Consider the following 17,368-nt stretch of genomic DNA (forward strand, 5'->3'; position numbering starts at 1 on the left):
CACTCCTATGGCAGGAAGGAGTGCCTGTTCCTTACAAGTCATACTGGAAACTTCGTATCACAGGGCGTGAGGTCGAACACACAGAAGGGTCTTGCCTCACCAGTTGGGGATAACTAGCCAGTCTAATCCCACCTGATTTTAAAAGACTCCAAAGGATCAAATAATAGTGGAGAGCTTGGAAAGGGACAACTGGAAATATATTGCTCAAAGGTTCTTATACCATATGCGAAGTGGTCTAAAACCACTTAAAGGTACTCTGTAATAAGGCAAAGATGTACATATACCATAAACCATAACGCAACCACTACAAAAACAAACCAAAGAGTTATAGCTAATATGCCCGCACAGAAGATAAAATGAATCTACTAATTCCCATTAATTTAAAGAAGACAGAAAAAGAGAAACAGGCAAACAGAGAATGGATGGGATGAGGCAAAAACAAATAGCTTGATGAGAGGTTTACACCTAACCGTATCAATTATCACATTAAATGTAAACAGTCTAAATATCCCCCAGTTAAAAGAAATTGTCAGATTGGATTTTAAGAAAGCAAAATCCAATTATATGCTGCTTACAAGAAATGCACATTCAATACAAAGGCACAAATAGGCTAAAAATAAAAGGATGAGAAAAGTGATACTGTGCCAGCAGTAATCCTAAGAAAGCCGGAATGGCTACACCATTAGCCATTAGGGAATTGCAAATTAAAACCACAATGAGATACCACCACATAGTCATTTAAACGGCTAAAATTCAAAACATTGACCATAATCCAATTTGAGAGACCTCATGAAGGAACTGGAACTCTCATACACTGCTGGTGGGAATGTAAAATTGTCCAACAGCTTTGGACAACAGTCTGGCATTTTTTAAATAGGTTAAACACATGCCTAACATATAATTTAGCTATCTCTCTCCTAGGCATTTACTCATGAGAAATGAAAACAGAGTCCTTTCAAAGAATTGTACATGAATGCTTATAGCAGCCTTATCGATACAGTCCCAAACTGGAAACAACCCAAAAGTGCATTTTAGCGAATGAGTAAACAAATATAAGTCTTCCCATATAATGGAATAAACTATTGATACATGTAACAACATGGATGAATGTCCACTGACAGATGAGTGGATAAGAAAATATGGTACACACACACACACACACACGTACACTAGAATATTATTCACCTGTAAAAAATGACAACACGGATAAACCTTATGCTAAGTGAAAGAAGTCAGACAGAGAAAGGCAAATACCACATAATCTCCTATGTGTAATGTAAAATGAGAACAAGCTTATAGATAACAGAAAACAGACTGGTAGTTGCCACAGGTGGGGGAGTGGGGGTGTGTGTGAAATGGACGAAGGGGGTCAAAAGGTACAAACTTCTAGTTAGGAAACAATGGGTCGTGAGGATGTGATATACACTGTGGTGACTATAGTTAATAATGCTGTATTTATTTTTGAGACTTGCTTCAAGAGTAGATCTTAAAGATTCTCATAAGAACAAACATTTGTAACTAGGTACGGTGATGGATATTAACTAGACTTACTGTGGTCATTATTTCACGATATATACAAATACCCAATCGTCACGGGGGACACTTGAAATGAGTATCATGTTACATGTCAATTATACCTCAACCAAAAAAGGGGTGAGAAAGGGAAGCTATTTTATCTCATTTTCCCCCATTAAATATATCCCAGATTGTTCAGAGCACACTGATCATTAATTACTGATAAAAGTCTAGAATATGAGTGAATCCTCTTCACCACAAAGTAAAAGAGAAATACTTCGTTTGTGGTCGATCATTTTTCCTCTTGGAATCTTTGGAAAATTATTTAAGCGTTGGTTAACTTTATGGATCTACAGATCGAGGCATGAATACTCTTTATCCAGAAATGATAGTTATGTTTCCTAATTTTTTCCCTGTGGCATACCTTTCCATTTATTTTATAGTTTTTAATAATATTTTTGCTTAATTTCCTGCATTCAGCACTTTGAGAAATATTTGTTGAAACCCTACCATGTAAAGACACAGCTAAGTGCCCAGCAGATCTGGCATCTTTCGGTAAGTCAGTCAACAAACACAGGTAGCTACAAATTTTCTCAAGTGCATGAAGAATTCAAACAGGATCCTCTCTGTGACACAGAGTGATAAGAAATCTCCCACCGTGACTTAATTGTATGTTAGCTCTGCAGCCCATTACTTCCAATGATTCCTAGTTATTAAATTTTCATAGTAGAATTTTACTACTCTGTTTATTGTTCGTTAGTCACAAGCGTTAGGCCATTTAAAAAAAAAAGCTGCAGACGAATACGAAAGCCACTTGGTTAACTTGCCTTCCTCCTTGAGGCTTTGGCTGAAAGGCAAGTTTCTCTGGGGAGTCTTCCTGGTCAGTCTTCCCACCCTCGCCCACTCACCCTCGCCCACTCGCCCATGCCCACCCCCAGCTCCTCACCATTTGCCATGCATTTTCTCTCATTCCACCCACCACGATTTGTAATTATTATATGAAGGAGTTTTCTTTATTAATGTGTGTCTTCCCAAGAAACTATCATCTCCGTGAGGGCAGAGACAGTGTCTGGTGTTTCCACAATTGCATCCCTATTATCTAACCCAGAGTCTGGCAGAGGGGAGACGGCAGAAAAGTACTTATTGAATGGAAAATATTGACTTCGTGAAGGAGTGCTTCTGCTCCCTTGAGGAAGAGTTTGGTGATCAAGCCTTCCTGGTCCTGTAGAGGAGACATTCTCACTTTTACCGTGTGGTTGATTCAGGCTCTGGGCTAAACTCTTCCGCGACGGTGGTCTGAGACTCATATCATCGTCCTATTTTAAACCGGCCGTTTCCTAAACTCTTGATGTAGGTGATTCCTAATAAATGTGAGGGGGACGTTATGCCGTGTGTTGAAAGGGCGGAGTTGTAAATGAAGAGGAGAGACGGTCTCGTCCCGACCATCTAGCTTTCCATCAGAGAGGTGGTGTTGCATAGTTAGTACTTCTGACAGATTCTCCAGCCACATTGCCTGGGTTCCGACCCTCACTCTCCCACCAGCAAGGTGAACTCAGGCAAACAAGCCACGGAACCTCTTGGTTCCTACTTCTCCTCATCTGTGAGATGAGGATAAAACTAGCATCTACTTCCTAGGCTGACTGTCAGGATGGGCAAAAGGGCTCAGGAAAGCGAATAGTAAGTAAGCAGCAGGCGCTACCTAAGGGCTCATCATTCATGTCCGTAATGCAGAAGTCTCACTAGCATCAAGTCTTCTCAAATCTATATTGTGCCGCTTCACTGGCCAAAGAAAGTACGGTCCACTGTCCAGAGTGTATTTCTAAGAGAATAATCGTCTTCCGATGTGTTCTATTTTTCATCTACATACCTATTTGAAATTAACGAATATGGTAATTGAGGCCAGAGCCCACATGCGGACGATTTTCTTCAGGACCTTCAAGAATTTCTAAAAGTAAAGGCAAACCGCAGCGACTTAGAATTCCCTCTGTGCGAGTGACCTTTAAGCACAGCCTGGCCGAATCCCCTAAGCTTGTTTCTTCCACGGCTCCTTGCGGAGCAGGCTTTCACACTCGGCTCTGCATACGGCCAGAAAGGGGGTTATTTCCAGAGGAATGTGCCGGGCGGGAGGAGAGGGGGAGTCTTCGGGGTGGAAGTGTGAGAACAGCAGCCCTTTGAAGGCTGCGCGTGACGTAGCATGGGAAATGCGAGCAGCTGCCGGCCAAGGGTTTCACACGCAGCGAGACAGTGGGAAAAGCCAAGAGCAGGACAACCCGGGCCGGCAAATGCGCCAGAAAGGGCGGGGGGCGGAGCCCGGCGGCCGCGGAGGAGGGAGGTCAGGGCGCAGGGCCGGCCACTTCAAAGAACAAAGGATAAAGCAGGCGGAAAAGTCGAGGGGAGGGCAAATGTCAGTTGTGCAAGAAGAAAGAAGGAAAGGAAAACAAGAGCAGACGCGCAATTTTAAATACCCTCCCCTGTCTCCATCTTTCCAACGAGGGGTGGGAGGTACCAAGGAAGTGAAAGAAACACGCGTATCCCCGAGAGGGGCTGTTGAAACACATGTCACGGGGACGCCTGACATTTTCTCCACAGCGTTCTCAGGAGTTACCTGGATTGCCACACTAGCAAACATAGCTCCTGGTGGAAACCAATCCAGAAGGGAGTGCCTAAAGATCAAGCCATCCGATCACCTAACTTCATGGAGATTTTGGTCCACTTTATACAATTACCTGAAAACATGACTATGCGTTTCACTCTCTTCAACTAATAAATATGTCTTTCACTTCTACTGGCTTCATGCCCATAGAATTTTTTGGATCACGCTCCCTCCAGCGTTCACTTTTCTCCCTCTAGTCCCACACATGGCAATGCCCTTCTTTCAAAACAGAGAAGGTCCTTGAAAACTAGCCTGTTCTTTGGACTGAGGAGGAGGGACTCTGGTACAACCTTACTTGCAAGGTTATCCAGGCAATTTCAGTATCATTCTTCCTGAATAAAGTACCATTAGCTGCAAAAAACATCGGGAGCCACACTGACTGAGGGAAATGCCCATAAAGTTCACAATACATTTTGGTCTCAGTGCATTCTAAGGACTCTAATTTTTTCTTAAGTTTATTTATTTTGAGACACAGAGAGAATCTCAATCGGGCTCTGCACTGTGAGTGCACAGCCGGATGCGGGGCTCAATCTCATGAACCCCGTGAGATCACGACCTGGACCAAAATCAAGAGCCGGCTGTTTCACCAACTGAGCCACCTAGGCGCCCCAATCCTGGACTTTTTAGATTCACGTATTCCTCATTCTTTCAAATCTTTAAAGGGAGTTGTTCACTTCCTTCTAATTTTTTTTTTTTTTAACAGAGACGAGGCTAAGCATAAATGATTGTTTTCTCCTCACTGAAAAGATGTTTTCCTACCTCTTAACTGGCCTTTTTTCATGGGTCATTCTTTTTTTTTTTTTTCTAATGTTTATTTATTTTTGAGAGAGAGAAGGAGAGACAGAGTGTGAGTGGGGGAGGGGCAGAGAGAGACAGAGACACGGAATCCGAACAGGCTCCAAGCTGTCAGCACAGAGCCAGACGTGGGGCTTGAACTTACGAACTGTGAGATCATGACCTGAGCTGAAGTCAGTCGACTTCATTCTATTCCTAATGTCAACAAATCCTTTGACCTAACCTTCTCTAAAACACATTCTTTCCTCTTTGTTCTTCTCATTTCCTTTACTTGGAGCTTTTGAAAAACTCCTGCCAGGGGGGTGCATCCGACTCGATGTTACAGGTGAAGTCTTTTTACTTACAGTTTACAATGTGTTCGGGTAGTTTTTCCTACACCGCGACAACAGTTTTGGATGGTGGCCTCCTATCGTTTCAAGCCCGTGGATCCCTTATTAACTTGCCAAAAATCAGAGGATCCCTACCTGAGAGAAGTATTACTGCTATTTCAACAGCTTCTCCCAGGACCTTGATGGAAGGAATCTCAGGCTTCACCCGATACCTACTAAATCTCCTCTGGGCGGGAGAGGGGGCAGTGAAGGTGATTTAACAAGCTTTGCCGCTGAATCTTATCCACGCTACATCTGTGCAAATTACAGCCCAGCCCAGGGCTATCCCATCGAACTATAATGACAGCTGCCTACGTCATTTTAAATTTTCTGGCAGACGCATGAAAAAAGTACAAAGGACCCAACGCTGTCCGTTGTTTTACTTGAAGCAACAGGCTCACTTCGTCCATTTTCAAGAAAAATACTCAAATCGGAATAGTCATAGAAAAGAAGTGGGGGAAATCAGTTCCAATCATCTGTTTTACTTCACCCAATACATAAAAATATTATCACCTCAACATGGAACCAACATAACAGTATTTTAGTTTGGGAACGGAGTCTCTGACACCTGTTATGTAAACTAACTCACAACATTTCTCAAGTCTACCAAAAGGAATCTACTAGAAGTTTCCCTTCGCCCTCCTCTTCCTGCCGGCAAGACAAGCGAAGGGCTTGGGTCTCCACGTTGCTGAGGCACCGTAACACTCTAACACAGAGCCGTCTGCGTGGCAGTAGGCTTATTGTCCACAGTATGACTCTAAACTTCTCAAAGTGTCTTTTGGAAGACACCATTTTAAAGTTGGCTGTGCCTGGCAAGTGCCTAATGTAGGACAGTGCTTCTCACAGTGTGGTCCCTGGATCCTCAGCATCAGCCTCGCTTGAGAGCTGCTGGGAAATGCAGAATGTCAGGCCCCAGCCCAGACTTCCTGAACCAGAAACTCTGGAAGTGGGGCCCAGTGATCTGTCTTTTAAGAAGTCCTTAGGCGGTTCGGATGCCTATGAACCTTTGAGAACCACTGATGTAGGAAAATGCCTCTCCCTTGAGAGTGGCCTCAGACTCCTCATTTTCTCTCGGGTTCTGCGGTCTCACCGCAGGCAGAATCATTTGAGGTGCGTTAAAAGAAACAGCTGGAAGTGTCTGGGTGGCTCAGTCAACTAGTTAAGCGTCTGATTCTTGACTTCGCCTCAAGTCATGGTCTCAAGGTTCGTGACATTGAGTTTCACATCAGGCCCTGCGCTGATAGGATGGGGACTGCTTAGGATTCTCTTTCCCTCTCTCTCTGCCCCTCTCCCACTCTCTCTCTCTCTCTCTCTCAAAAAATAAATAAATATGCTTAAAAAAAAAGAAACAGCCAAAAAAGGACATACTAAGAAGACGTTGGTAGAACCAATCCTTGGCAAAACTGAAGGGATGGAAGTCGGATGTCCTCTCTTTACCCTCCATTAGTAATAGGTCCACATTATTTGTCAGAGCAGATGGCACAACTCACCTAGGCTTCCTGCCTAGAAGGGACCCCATAATGCAAAATGCTTAGTACGGTATCCTTAAAAATGAAAGAGTATGAAGAAAATGTTCAAAATCTGTCAACACATTTAAAAGTTCCAATCCTTTGCTCAAGGTTGACAGGGATGGACGTACAAATATATAGTTAGAAGCCTGCTTTGAAAAGCTATCTCACCAAAGTAAAGACCATTAGCTGCTCTGCTGGAAGTTTCTAATTCTTCAATTAAAACTCTTGCTCAATTTCTAAACAACAAAGCCATGCAAATATTTCTGTGGGCTAGCTAAATATGATCCCATCTCCTTCTACAAATCTTACCAGTTTGATCATGTAGATCAAGTTCCTAGTCAGAAATTACGGAAGAATTTCTAAGCCAGGTATCTTGGAAAGGTAGTACTTTTATCGTATCAGGGTCGCAGGAGCCTATTTTTTTGTTTACGACACGGAGAAAGGGAGAAAGGATGGGCCATTATGGAAGCCATGAAAGAAAGCCCACGTATTAAACTTTTCCCAAGATGGCCGAAGCAGTAAAGGGGATTTGGGTCAGTATGTCCTTGGACCAGATAGGACCACTGCAGTATATACTAGGTACACAGTTGACCGAGTGAAAACAGAATGAAAGAAGGAAAGAAGGAAAGAAGGAACGGTGTGTGCCAAAGATGAGGGTCTAGATCCTTCTGGCAGAGAGTTGATGGAATACGTCTGCCTGACTTTGGAAGAATCTTAGGAAACCTTTCAAAACATACATAATTCATGAGGCTGTCCTTAAACATAGTTAAAGATGGTCAGACCTGGAAATGTCTTCACAGTCGATACTTTTCAAGTGATTGCATTCCAGACATCCCACAGTCAACAAAGCACGCGCTCGTTATATTAAAGTGTATTTGCAGCTTCTGTTGCTGCAGGAGGAGAATAGGAGGAGACTATTCCCCCCTAGTGCTTGTGCTTGGTGAGTGAAGCGCAGGACTGCATCACTAAACACGTATGCATGGCTTCAAAATGAGAAAAGCTTATCTTCAGTTTAACTTTCTTCCCAGTTGGTTTTGATGCTCACGTCTACGGGATCGAGTCTTATCACTGGTTCCGCTTTAAGAGCTAATTCATTAAAATCACTTTTGGTTGGCCTTAGGACAGTTGCTGAATTCTAAAGACAACGAAGAATGTAATGCTTTAGCATTTTGTATTGGGAACTACAGGTGTGAATTTTAAGGGGTACACAGGGAGGAGGAGCTCATTCACCCACTGGTTTGTAAAAGGGAGATTTCAAAGTTAAGATCCTTGAGATCATTCAAAAAAGAGAAGCGTGGAAAAAGCGAGGTATTTCATACCTGTGGTGCCCAAACCAGCTTTAAAGTATGACTTTGTTAAGTCCGAATTAAATAGAACTTGGAGAAGAAGAAACAAGGTCGGGGGCGAGGGGTCACGGTTCAGAAGGTCTGATTCACACCTTGACCGACACTTACGAGCCGGTGACTGTGGTTGTGTCGGTTATTGTTTCAAAGTCTCAGTTTCCTTACTGGTAAAAAGGAATAGTGATAATATGTAATCCTCATAATGTTATGAGGATTAGATGAGATAATGTCCATGAAAATCCTTGTAACTACAAGGAATGATGGCTGCCTATACCCAAAACACATTGTCACATGGTCTAGCACAAACATCCCTACCAATGTGTCCCCTCTGAGGGAGAAAATGGGATTTTATTCCCACCGAGTTTCAGACAGGGAAACCAATGCCTCTAACCTTCTCTTTGCACATTCCAAATAAATTCAGAGCTCTCCACACACTGTATTTCTGTGTATAGATAAATCGTGGCTGTGTCTTACACTCTGCTGTGGTTGTCGTATCTACACGGCTTATCTGTTTCTATCATTTTGACTGATGTTACACACAGCTTAAAAAAAAAAACACCCAGCATGGCTTTCTTTTAACATAGAAATTAAAAGGGGTGCCTGAATAGTTCAGTTGGTTGAGCATCAGACTTCGGCTCAGCTCATGAACTTGTGGTTTGTGGGTTCGAGCCCCGCGTCGGGCTCTGTGCTGACGGCTCAGAGCCTGGAGCCTGCTTCGGATTCTATGCCTCCCTTTCTCTCTGTTCCCCCCCCCCTCAAAAATAAATAAAGATTAAAAAAAAATTAAAATATAAATTAATGAGGCGCCAGGGTGACTCGGTCGGTTAAACATCTGACTTCAGCTCAGGTCATGATCTCACGGTTTGTGAGTTCGAGCTACACGTCGGGCTCTGTGTTGACAGCTCAGAGCCTGGTGCCTGCTTCAGATTCTGTGTCTTCCTCTTTCTCTGCCTCTCCCTCCGCTTGCACTCTGTCTCTCAAAAATGAATAAAGGTTAAAAAAATTTTTTTAAATAGAAATTAATGTGTTGTGTAATTCGACCCAGGATATTCTGGTAACAAGTAGATATAGCCTGGTACTATGTGACTGTTTCTTCTATTACACTATTTTGTCCAAATTGAAGACTCGTCTTCTTAGGTTTATATGTGCCTCCCCATTGTTCCTCCTTTCTCTTAGTTTTTCTTTGTCTTTGTGGACAAAGAAGCAGAGATGAATTTGTACTTATTTTTTATCATGATTTCATAACTGGCATAGCATTGGAAGTGACTAAATTCTTTTTTCTTTTTTTATTTATATATTTTTTTAACATTTATTTATTTTTGAGATAGAGAGAGACAGAGCATGAACGGGGGAGGGGCAGAGAGAGAGGGAGACACAGAATCGGAAGCAGGCTCCAGGCTCTGAGCCATCAGCCCAGAGCCCGACGCGGGGCTCGAACTCACGGACCGCGAGATCGTGACCTGAGCTGAAGTCGGACGCTTAACTGACTGAGCCACCCAGCTGCCCCAGAAGTGACTAAATTCTTTATTTTTATAGAAATATAATGTTATAATGATGATGGGCTTAAACGTCCCTCCACAGAAGTTGGGTGATTCTTTAGTCAGGTACATTATTCTAAATGTAAAATGTTGTCGATAGAACACATGACTTGCTCTTCCAGTAATGGGGATGAAATTATTTGATGTGAACCTCATTTCTTGGCTTTGTTCCCTTTCTGAGCAAGGACTTCCGCTGACAATATAGCAGAGTGGTTACAATTATGGTCAAAGAAAAAAATGGACTCAGTTACGTGCGACCCCAAACCTTGGATTTATCAGCTTTCTGCTGAAAACACTTTTTAAGCATATCCTTAAGGTCAGGTCCCAAAACAGCAACGTGTGAAATTTGCCACCATAAAAGCTTGTACCGCAAACTCATCAAACTGTTTAGTATAAGGAGGCTGTGTATACGTGGGCTTGGGATGAGGGGTTTAAAAGTTGAAAGGAAAGAAGGAGAAACACAATTCCAACAAGCCACATCTGTATGATGAATAGAGGAAGCAACTGTATTGATTCTAAAGTCAATTTTTGCCATATGTGTGTCTCTCCCAGATAGCCAGATATGGAATCACTGGATTGAGCTGGATGTGACCTGAGACCAAATGGATTGCCTCATTTTACAAATGAAGGAATTCAAGCCGAGAGAGGATAAATGGTTTTTTCAAGACAACGTGGTCTTGAAGAACAGCTGAGCGTCAGTGGGAAGTCAGGCCCCGTACTATTCGCTCCAGTCTACTTGTTACTACACTACACCGGCTCCTTTCATGTACTGCCCTATATTTATAACCAAGTCCTCAACGCTTTTTAAAGAACAAGTGACAATTAAGCTATTAATATTTTCTCACTCTTTACCTCTGAAATAAAGAGTGCAACGACGGAGCACTTGGCACTGATTTTTAAAAACTCTCATAATAAAAAAAATAAACACTAAAAAAAAAATTAAAAAAAAAAAACTCTCCCTATCAGTCATAATCTCTTGACCTCATTTATAAACTCACATGCCATGATCACCAATCTCGTCACTACATTCTGAAAGCAAATGCGGCATTTGGTTCTCCAAAAGAAATTTTAAGATCTAGTTCAAGAACGCTTGAATGGAACAAAGATGGCCACTGGTTTTCCTTGGACATTTATTCCTTTCCTTATTTATGCTTAAAGTTAAAAACATACTAAGGATGAAATTGATAAGGTCTTAGCAGTACTTGGCCACTATGAAACTAACAGACATAGAAAGGCATGTTATCGCTTAACTATATTGCCTTGCTTTGGTCAACGCCACTTATAACCATCTATCATACAAATATTTCAAAACTATCCATCACAATGGGAATTAAATTATAAGAGATCTCAAGAGGTCTTGGATTTGGAACTTGTTTTTATTAAAGGTCTAGAAATTCTTGAACAGGACTTTCAATCACACCCCTAAACGGGCTGCCAATACGAAAAGTTATCTGCTTTATCATTTTTTTTTATTAAAACATTGAAAGCAAATATTTTTAAACCCAGTTTCCTCTCTGTCCTCAGAAGCATACTCTCTGCATCCTATGAAACTGGAAAAGAAGAGAAAACAATTCTCTAATTCTATGGTCAAATCAGTTTTAGGGTTTGGGGTATTAAACAGTATCCTTTGCATAGGGAACATAGAGACATATGACCTTCTCTGAGTTCTTACTATGAGCCTCTGAACTAACAACTCTACACGAATTAACTTGTTTAATATTACAGCAAGCAAGTTAGAGATGAGAAGACTGACAACCAGAGAGGACAAGTGACTTCAAGGTCACCCAGTAAGTTTGATTCCAAAGGCTGTATACTGTAATAATAATAATTATAACTGCAATAACTCTAAGAGCTAGAATTTATGCAACATTTAATGTCTGCATTTTCTTCAGATGGAAGACTGAAACACAGAAGGGTCCTAAGGTCCCACAGCTAGTAAATGTGACCCTGAGCATGCACACCTATAAAAAACCTGCATGTGTAGGTTTGTGACAGAGTGATCTTTCTAAAATGATTCTAGCATATGTCCTACCATTGACTGGTGTTTAAATTAGGATTCCAAAGGTAGAGATGTTTAAAGAATCCAAGCAACGGTAGTACAAAGTAATTGTATGACAGTAACTAAGTCCTTCTATCGCGATTCAGCATTATTTTCCGTGTTTATTGCAAGGTACAGGAAGGTCTAACTTGAAGCTATTTATAAAAATTATTGTTAAAAGGTTTTACAACATTATAGAGGATCTTACTGCAGAATATAAACTATCCTACATTCATGAAATATTATCGCGAACATCACAGGAAGAAATTACTTTTACTGCTCCTTACAAACAAGCTTTCTCTGTATATCCTCTCATCGTAACAAGGAACTGTAATGCTCATAATGTGCCTACCTGCAGAAGCTTCCATCTGGTGTTCAGGTCTTCCAGAGTGTTGAGGTTATATGGTGACAGCTGAATGCCCAACGTAGTGAGTTGGCGAGCAAGGTCATTGACGTAGCTGACATTCTCTTTCAGAGGTGTAATTTCTCCTCGAAGCACCTGTATGAAAGAGTCAAGGGCAAGTTGGTAAATGAGAAACACTACAAGCCAAAAAAACAGACACATGCGAACTACAAGATATCTCGTTCTCTTTGGGGTGGAGTGTCAGTGATGTTTGCTCTATCATAGTGGTATTACTACCCTGATCGTTTGTGAATGGGTGAATAATAATCACGAATATTTAATGAGCATTTCTTAGGTGCCTGATCCTGTGATGATCTCTGTCTCCATAATCCAGTTTTACCCCTGCAGAATAACCCTATGAGACTCATAGTTGGAGAACTCTCATTTTACACACGAGAAAACAACTTACAGAGGTTATATTTTGTCCAAGGTTCAGTGGGTCAAAATTGAGGAGCCCGGGACACGCATCCATGTTTGCCTGCCTCCAGAGTACAAACTACTAACTATTATATACCTTTCCAAAAAAAATTCTGGATTGGAAAGCAACAGGAAAAATATCTTGCTAGATTCTAAATTCGACTCACCTCCCAGCCAGAAATGGATCCTTTTTTTTCTTTTTTTTTACAATAAAAAGGTATACTCAGTCAGAAAAGATTACATTCATATTTTGTACCAACTGCATAATAAATAGATTCATTTAGAGATTAGGGTATTTTTTCAAGCCCTAAGAATGACTTCCTGGTCCCTTGGTATTTTAGTCCTTGTGGCAATGACTTAGGAAGGCTCCCGTGGGGCTTCTTGGCTGTCCGGGGAAGAACCCTATGCAGATATGGGGAGGATATTACCATGCATCATATCTACCCTATTGAGGTGACATTTATGGATCTTTAACATGATGCATGATGTCCAAATGTTCCAATGAGCAATTTCTAAGGGACAGATTCCCTCACTTAGGAGAACAGTTTGTGTAATGTAATGTCTATGCACAAGGACAACATCACTTACTTGATTCTATGTGCTGCTTTGACTTGCTCGATCCGGGCAGGTATTATTTCTCTGGTTCCTTATGTCGATGAAGCCACTGTTTACACTGACCTCATCTATAACCCTCCAGATTCCCTCCCACTCCAAATAAAAGGAGCCAGGATGTGCATTCTAAACAAGAATGGCATTGTCCTCTCAAACTGTCAAATCAACTTGAATATCTCACCAGTAAAATGTGGTAATGTATGGAGTATGAGACTCTTATATAGTTCTTAGATACTATAAGACCTTGTGATAATAATTCTATAGAACTTAATGTTTTAAAAAACTAGTCACTAAAAATTTTATGTTAGAGAATCATGGGGTCTCTTTTGGGAGTGATGAAAATGTTCTGGGACGAGACAGGGCTGCTGATAGCACAATCTTGTGATGAGACTAAACATCACTGAATTGTACACTGTAAAAGAGTGAATTTTTTTTTAACATTTATTTATTTTTGAGACAGAGAGAGACAGAGCATGAACGGGGGAGGGTCAGAGAGAGAGGGAGACACAGAATCCGAAACAGGCTCCAGGCTCTGAGCGGTCAGCACAGAGCCCGACGTGGGGCTCGAACTCACGGACCGCGAGATCATGACCTGAGCCGAAGTCGGACGCTCAACCGATTGAGCCACCCAGGCGCCCCAAGAGTGAATTTTTTTAAAGTTTGAGAGAGAGCGAGAGAGCAAGTGTGTGTATGAGTGGGGGAGGGGCAGAGAGACAGGAGAGAGAGGGAGACAGAGAGAGAGACAGAGAGAGAGAATGCCAGTCAGGCTCTGTGCTGTCAGCACAGAGTCCGGCACAGGGCTTGAACCTATGAACTATGAGATCAGCACAGGTCGCACAATATATATATATATTTTATTAAGTAAACTCTACGCCCAACATGGGGCTCAAACTCATGACCCTGAGATCAAGAGTCGAATGATCCACACAGAATGAACCAGCCAGGTGCCCCTAAAAGGCAAATTTTATGGCTTGTGAATTACATATCAATAAAAAATAAAAACAAAGGAAAACAAAAGAAATCTTTCTATCTGACCACACACATGCAAAAAATCCCATCTTATGTATTGATCTTTTTTCAACTTCATGTCAGTGGAATGTCAGAGGAATCAGTCTGAAACTGAGAAAGTTTTTATAGGGAATGACAGTAAATATTATTATTCCATTGCCTTATAAATAAATATACGGATTAAAAGAATCCCATGGCGGGAGGTAAAAAGCCATCAATGTAAATTCATATCTCTACAAGGAAATGACCCATAATCACTTTGTTTTGTGTAACAAAAGGTTAGAAGACAGATTTCTTAAATGTCAATGGAGAAGCCTGGACAAGGGCAATGGTTACCAAATGGAACCACTCTCTTCTGGATAATAACGTGTGTTTGCAGTGACCATAAATAAATATCATACGAGTGGGAATTTTAAATGGGAAACCATCGCAGAGATGGCAGGACAGCCAGGCAGAATCCGACAAAAGTGTGGATTAACCCGGGATGCTAATCATCTCTCTTCACTAGCGTGGCTCTCGGCCATTAAGTTGAGTAGCCATCTCAGTTTGTCACATGTAGGTTTCAGCTCCCTTTGGATGACATAATGCACGTGTTCAAATGCCTTTTATTACAAGATTTTGATTTTCACTTCCTCCCCTCAAAGTCAACTCAGATTTTAATCCTGCGCCAGTGTTTTGGAGGATGAAGGTGATTAAAAATTAAGTTCCAATATGCATAATTAATCACAACACTCACTCTCCTTCTCCTCTGCTTCTCTGTCTCTTTCTCCCTCTCTCTCTACCTCCACCGCACCCCCCCTGTCACGGGATCTTGTGGCTTCTTTTCGTTGTCATCGTTCCTATCCAGCAATTACAGTAGAAGTTATCTTAACTGATCTCCACTTAAGACTCACCAGAGTAGCCAGTCTTCATTCCCTGTGAATCACAGTGACCGAGACCTCTAACTAACAGCCTCTAAGTAAAACGGTAGAGCTATCTGTCACTACGTACAGCCTTCAGCTCCCATCAGTTGAGTTGTCAGGCGTGGGTATGTTCTCGAACCTGTTTGCACCAGTTAGCTTTGCAATTACATAATTTAAAAGATTTCACGGTCCAAAGAAGTTTAAGTCTGAAAGAAAGTAAGTTATTATTTCTACGAAAACCAGGTCGAACACTCTAGAACGTGTTTAAAAAAGAAAAAGAAAAGCAAATGTTGAATGGGGGTGACTGGAAAAGATGAGGAAAGTTCTGCGAAAAATTTAGGAGCGTTCTGTACACAGAATGCCTTCCATTTGTCCTGATGGACTCTGTCGACATTACAGAAACTGGAATGGGAAATCGAAACTTCTTCATCATCAGTGTGATTTACAGAGAAGTCCAATCAGTGAATCTACACTTAAACAAGAAACTTTCACACGATGCTAAAATACTGGTGACTATTTTAAGATTGAATAAGATGTTTAAGACCTACTTTTTATGATTCCCTGATTTAACTGACTTTTTCAATTAACTGTTGAACTCTAGGTTTTCAGCCAAAATAGAGGAAATAAATTTTAGTCCCGCTATTTGACTACCACGGTTAACGGCTACTAGGATCATCATTAACTAAGGGGGAGGAAAAGGCGTATGTTTAGTTTCATCTGGATTACATTTCTGGTAGGATACATGGAAGCTTTGACTGGGGGTGGGGAGGTCAGTTGGTCAAGTGATAATTTGGGGTGAAGTCTGATTCTGGGGAGATATCCCCATGAGCCTGATAGAAAAACTGTAGCCATCTAGAAATCACCAGGAGGGCACACGAGAATGGAGGAAAGAAGGTAACCGGGCGGTTGAAAAGAGGAAGAGAAAAGGGAGATAGGAGAGGGCTCCAAGTCACCCTCCACTTTGGCATCTGCCCTAGGTTCCGGTGGTGGTGCCATACCACCCGAGGGTGGCTCATGGCTATAGACAGTCAAAGCCTAGAAGTACGGCCCCCTAAACACTGTCACAAGGCGTACTATGTAAAAAATGAATATGGGTACTGTGTCATTTAAGTGGATGTAACATTGTGTTTGCCTATCTTTCAAATGTTAGAGCTTTTGATATCACACCTATAAATATATGTCCAAATTATTAAACACTGAACATCAAATGTCAAAAAGCGCAGCTAACTCAGAACAATATCCTGTGCTATTTAAATACTACCAGAACTTCATTAGATTTTATTCTAGTTTGGAGGCAGTGAGTGAGAAAACATTGAAGGGAGCCATTATACTGTGGCTTTTCTTTGAATCACTTAAACATCTGGAATATGTTCTCCATGAAAGAGCAAACCAAGTCTAATTTTATTATGACTGGTTTCATGCCGGCAGAATTTTCACTTCATTAAATGTTGTCTGATTATAGATATAAAAGTACTGATTTAGAATGATATATAAGACCGATATGTCAAGTTTTTCTTCTTTTTATGAAATTAAATTGGCGATCAGATCGTTGCCTATCCTTATGTAGCTAAAGATTTGTTTAAATATAGATTTAGAACTTTAGTCATCAATCACGTTACAACAAAAGGAAGGGATTATCTTTGAACAAGGGAACATCATTTTGGAGGGAGAAGCTTTGACGTGGTAGCTAAGAGACTAGTCTGCACGGCACAGAAGGGCCATTTAAAGGATTGGAAAGAGATGAGTCAAGGGACCCCTACTTCGAAGGCCTTCCGTTCCTCTACGAAGTATGAAGCAACAGAACTGCCATAAAGTCAGGGCTCAACAAATACTCATCGAATGAAAACGCGAATTCAGGGTGAGTGGGAACATTTGAATTAGTTGTGGCAGAGACCATGAGAGAAGCAGACCTCAGCAACTAGTGAGGTTGCGAGACAGTGCTGAGGGCCCATGTGAGGCCGAGGACCAACATTTTCTTGAAATCTTGAACTCGTCTGCCCCATTTTCTCTTTCTCCAACAGTGCTCCTTGCAAGCATGGAGAAAACAATTGATCCAGGTTTGGGGTCATGTCAGGTGCCTCTTTGTCAGGGGCGAGGGAGTTTAAATTTTAGCTGGAATGCGACTGAAAAACGTATCATGGAATCTAAACGGGATTAGGAGGGAGGTGAAGCAAGATGAGGCTTGTAGATGGAGAGAAAGCAGGGGGAGTCAGCGGTGCAGGGCCAGGATAATCCAAGAAAGGCCCCAGCAGGCAAGAAGAGGAG

General features: G+C 41.6%; 1 protein-coding gene across 2 annotated transcripts in view; it reads right to left on the minus strand.

Moving 5' to 3' along the window:
* The window catches only part of DMD (dystrophin), a 1,614,661-nt gene that overhangs the window by 298,098 nt on the left and 1,299,195 nt on the right, over positions 1–17,368 (minus strand). For both annotated transcript variants that reach the window (XM_042974140.1, XM_042974135.1), the window contains one exon: positions 12,114–12,260. In XM_042974140.1, coding sequence (XP_042830074.1) covers positions 12,114–12,260 — 147 coding nt within the window. The remainder of the gene's footprint in view (positions 1–12,113; positions 12,261–17,368) is intronic.

The sequence above is a fragment of the Panthera tigris genome, chromosome X (genome assembly GCF_018350195.1).
Source record: "Panthera tigris isolate Pti1 chromosome X, P.tigris_Pti1_mat1.1, whole genome shotgun sequence".
Taxonomy (NCBI): Eukaryota; Metazoa; Chordata; class Mammalia; order Carnivora; family Felidae; genus Panthera; species Panthera tigris.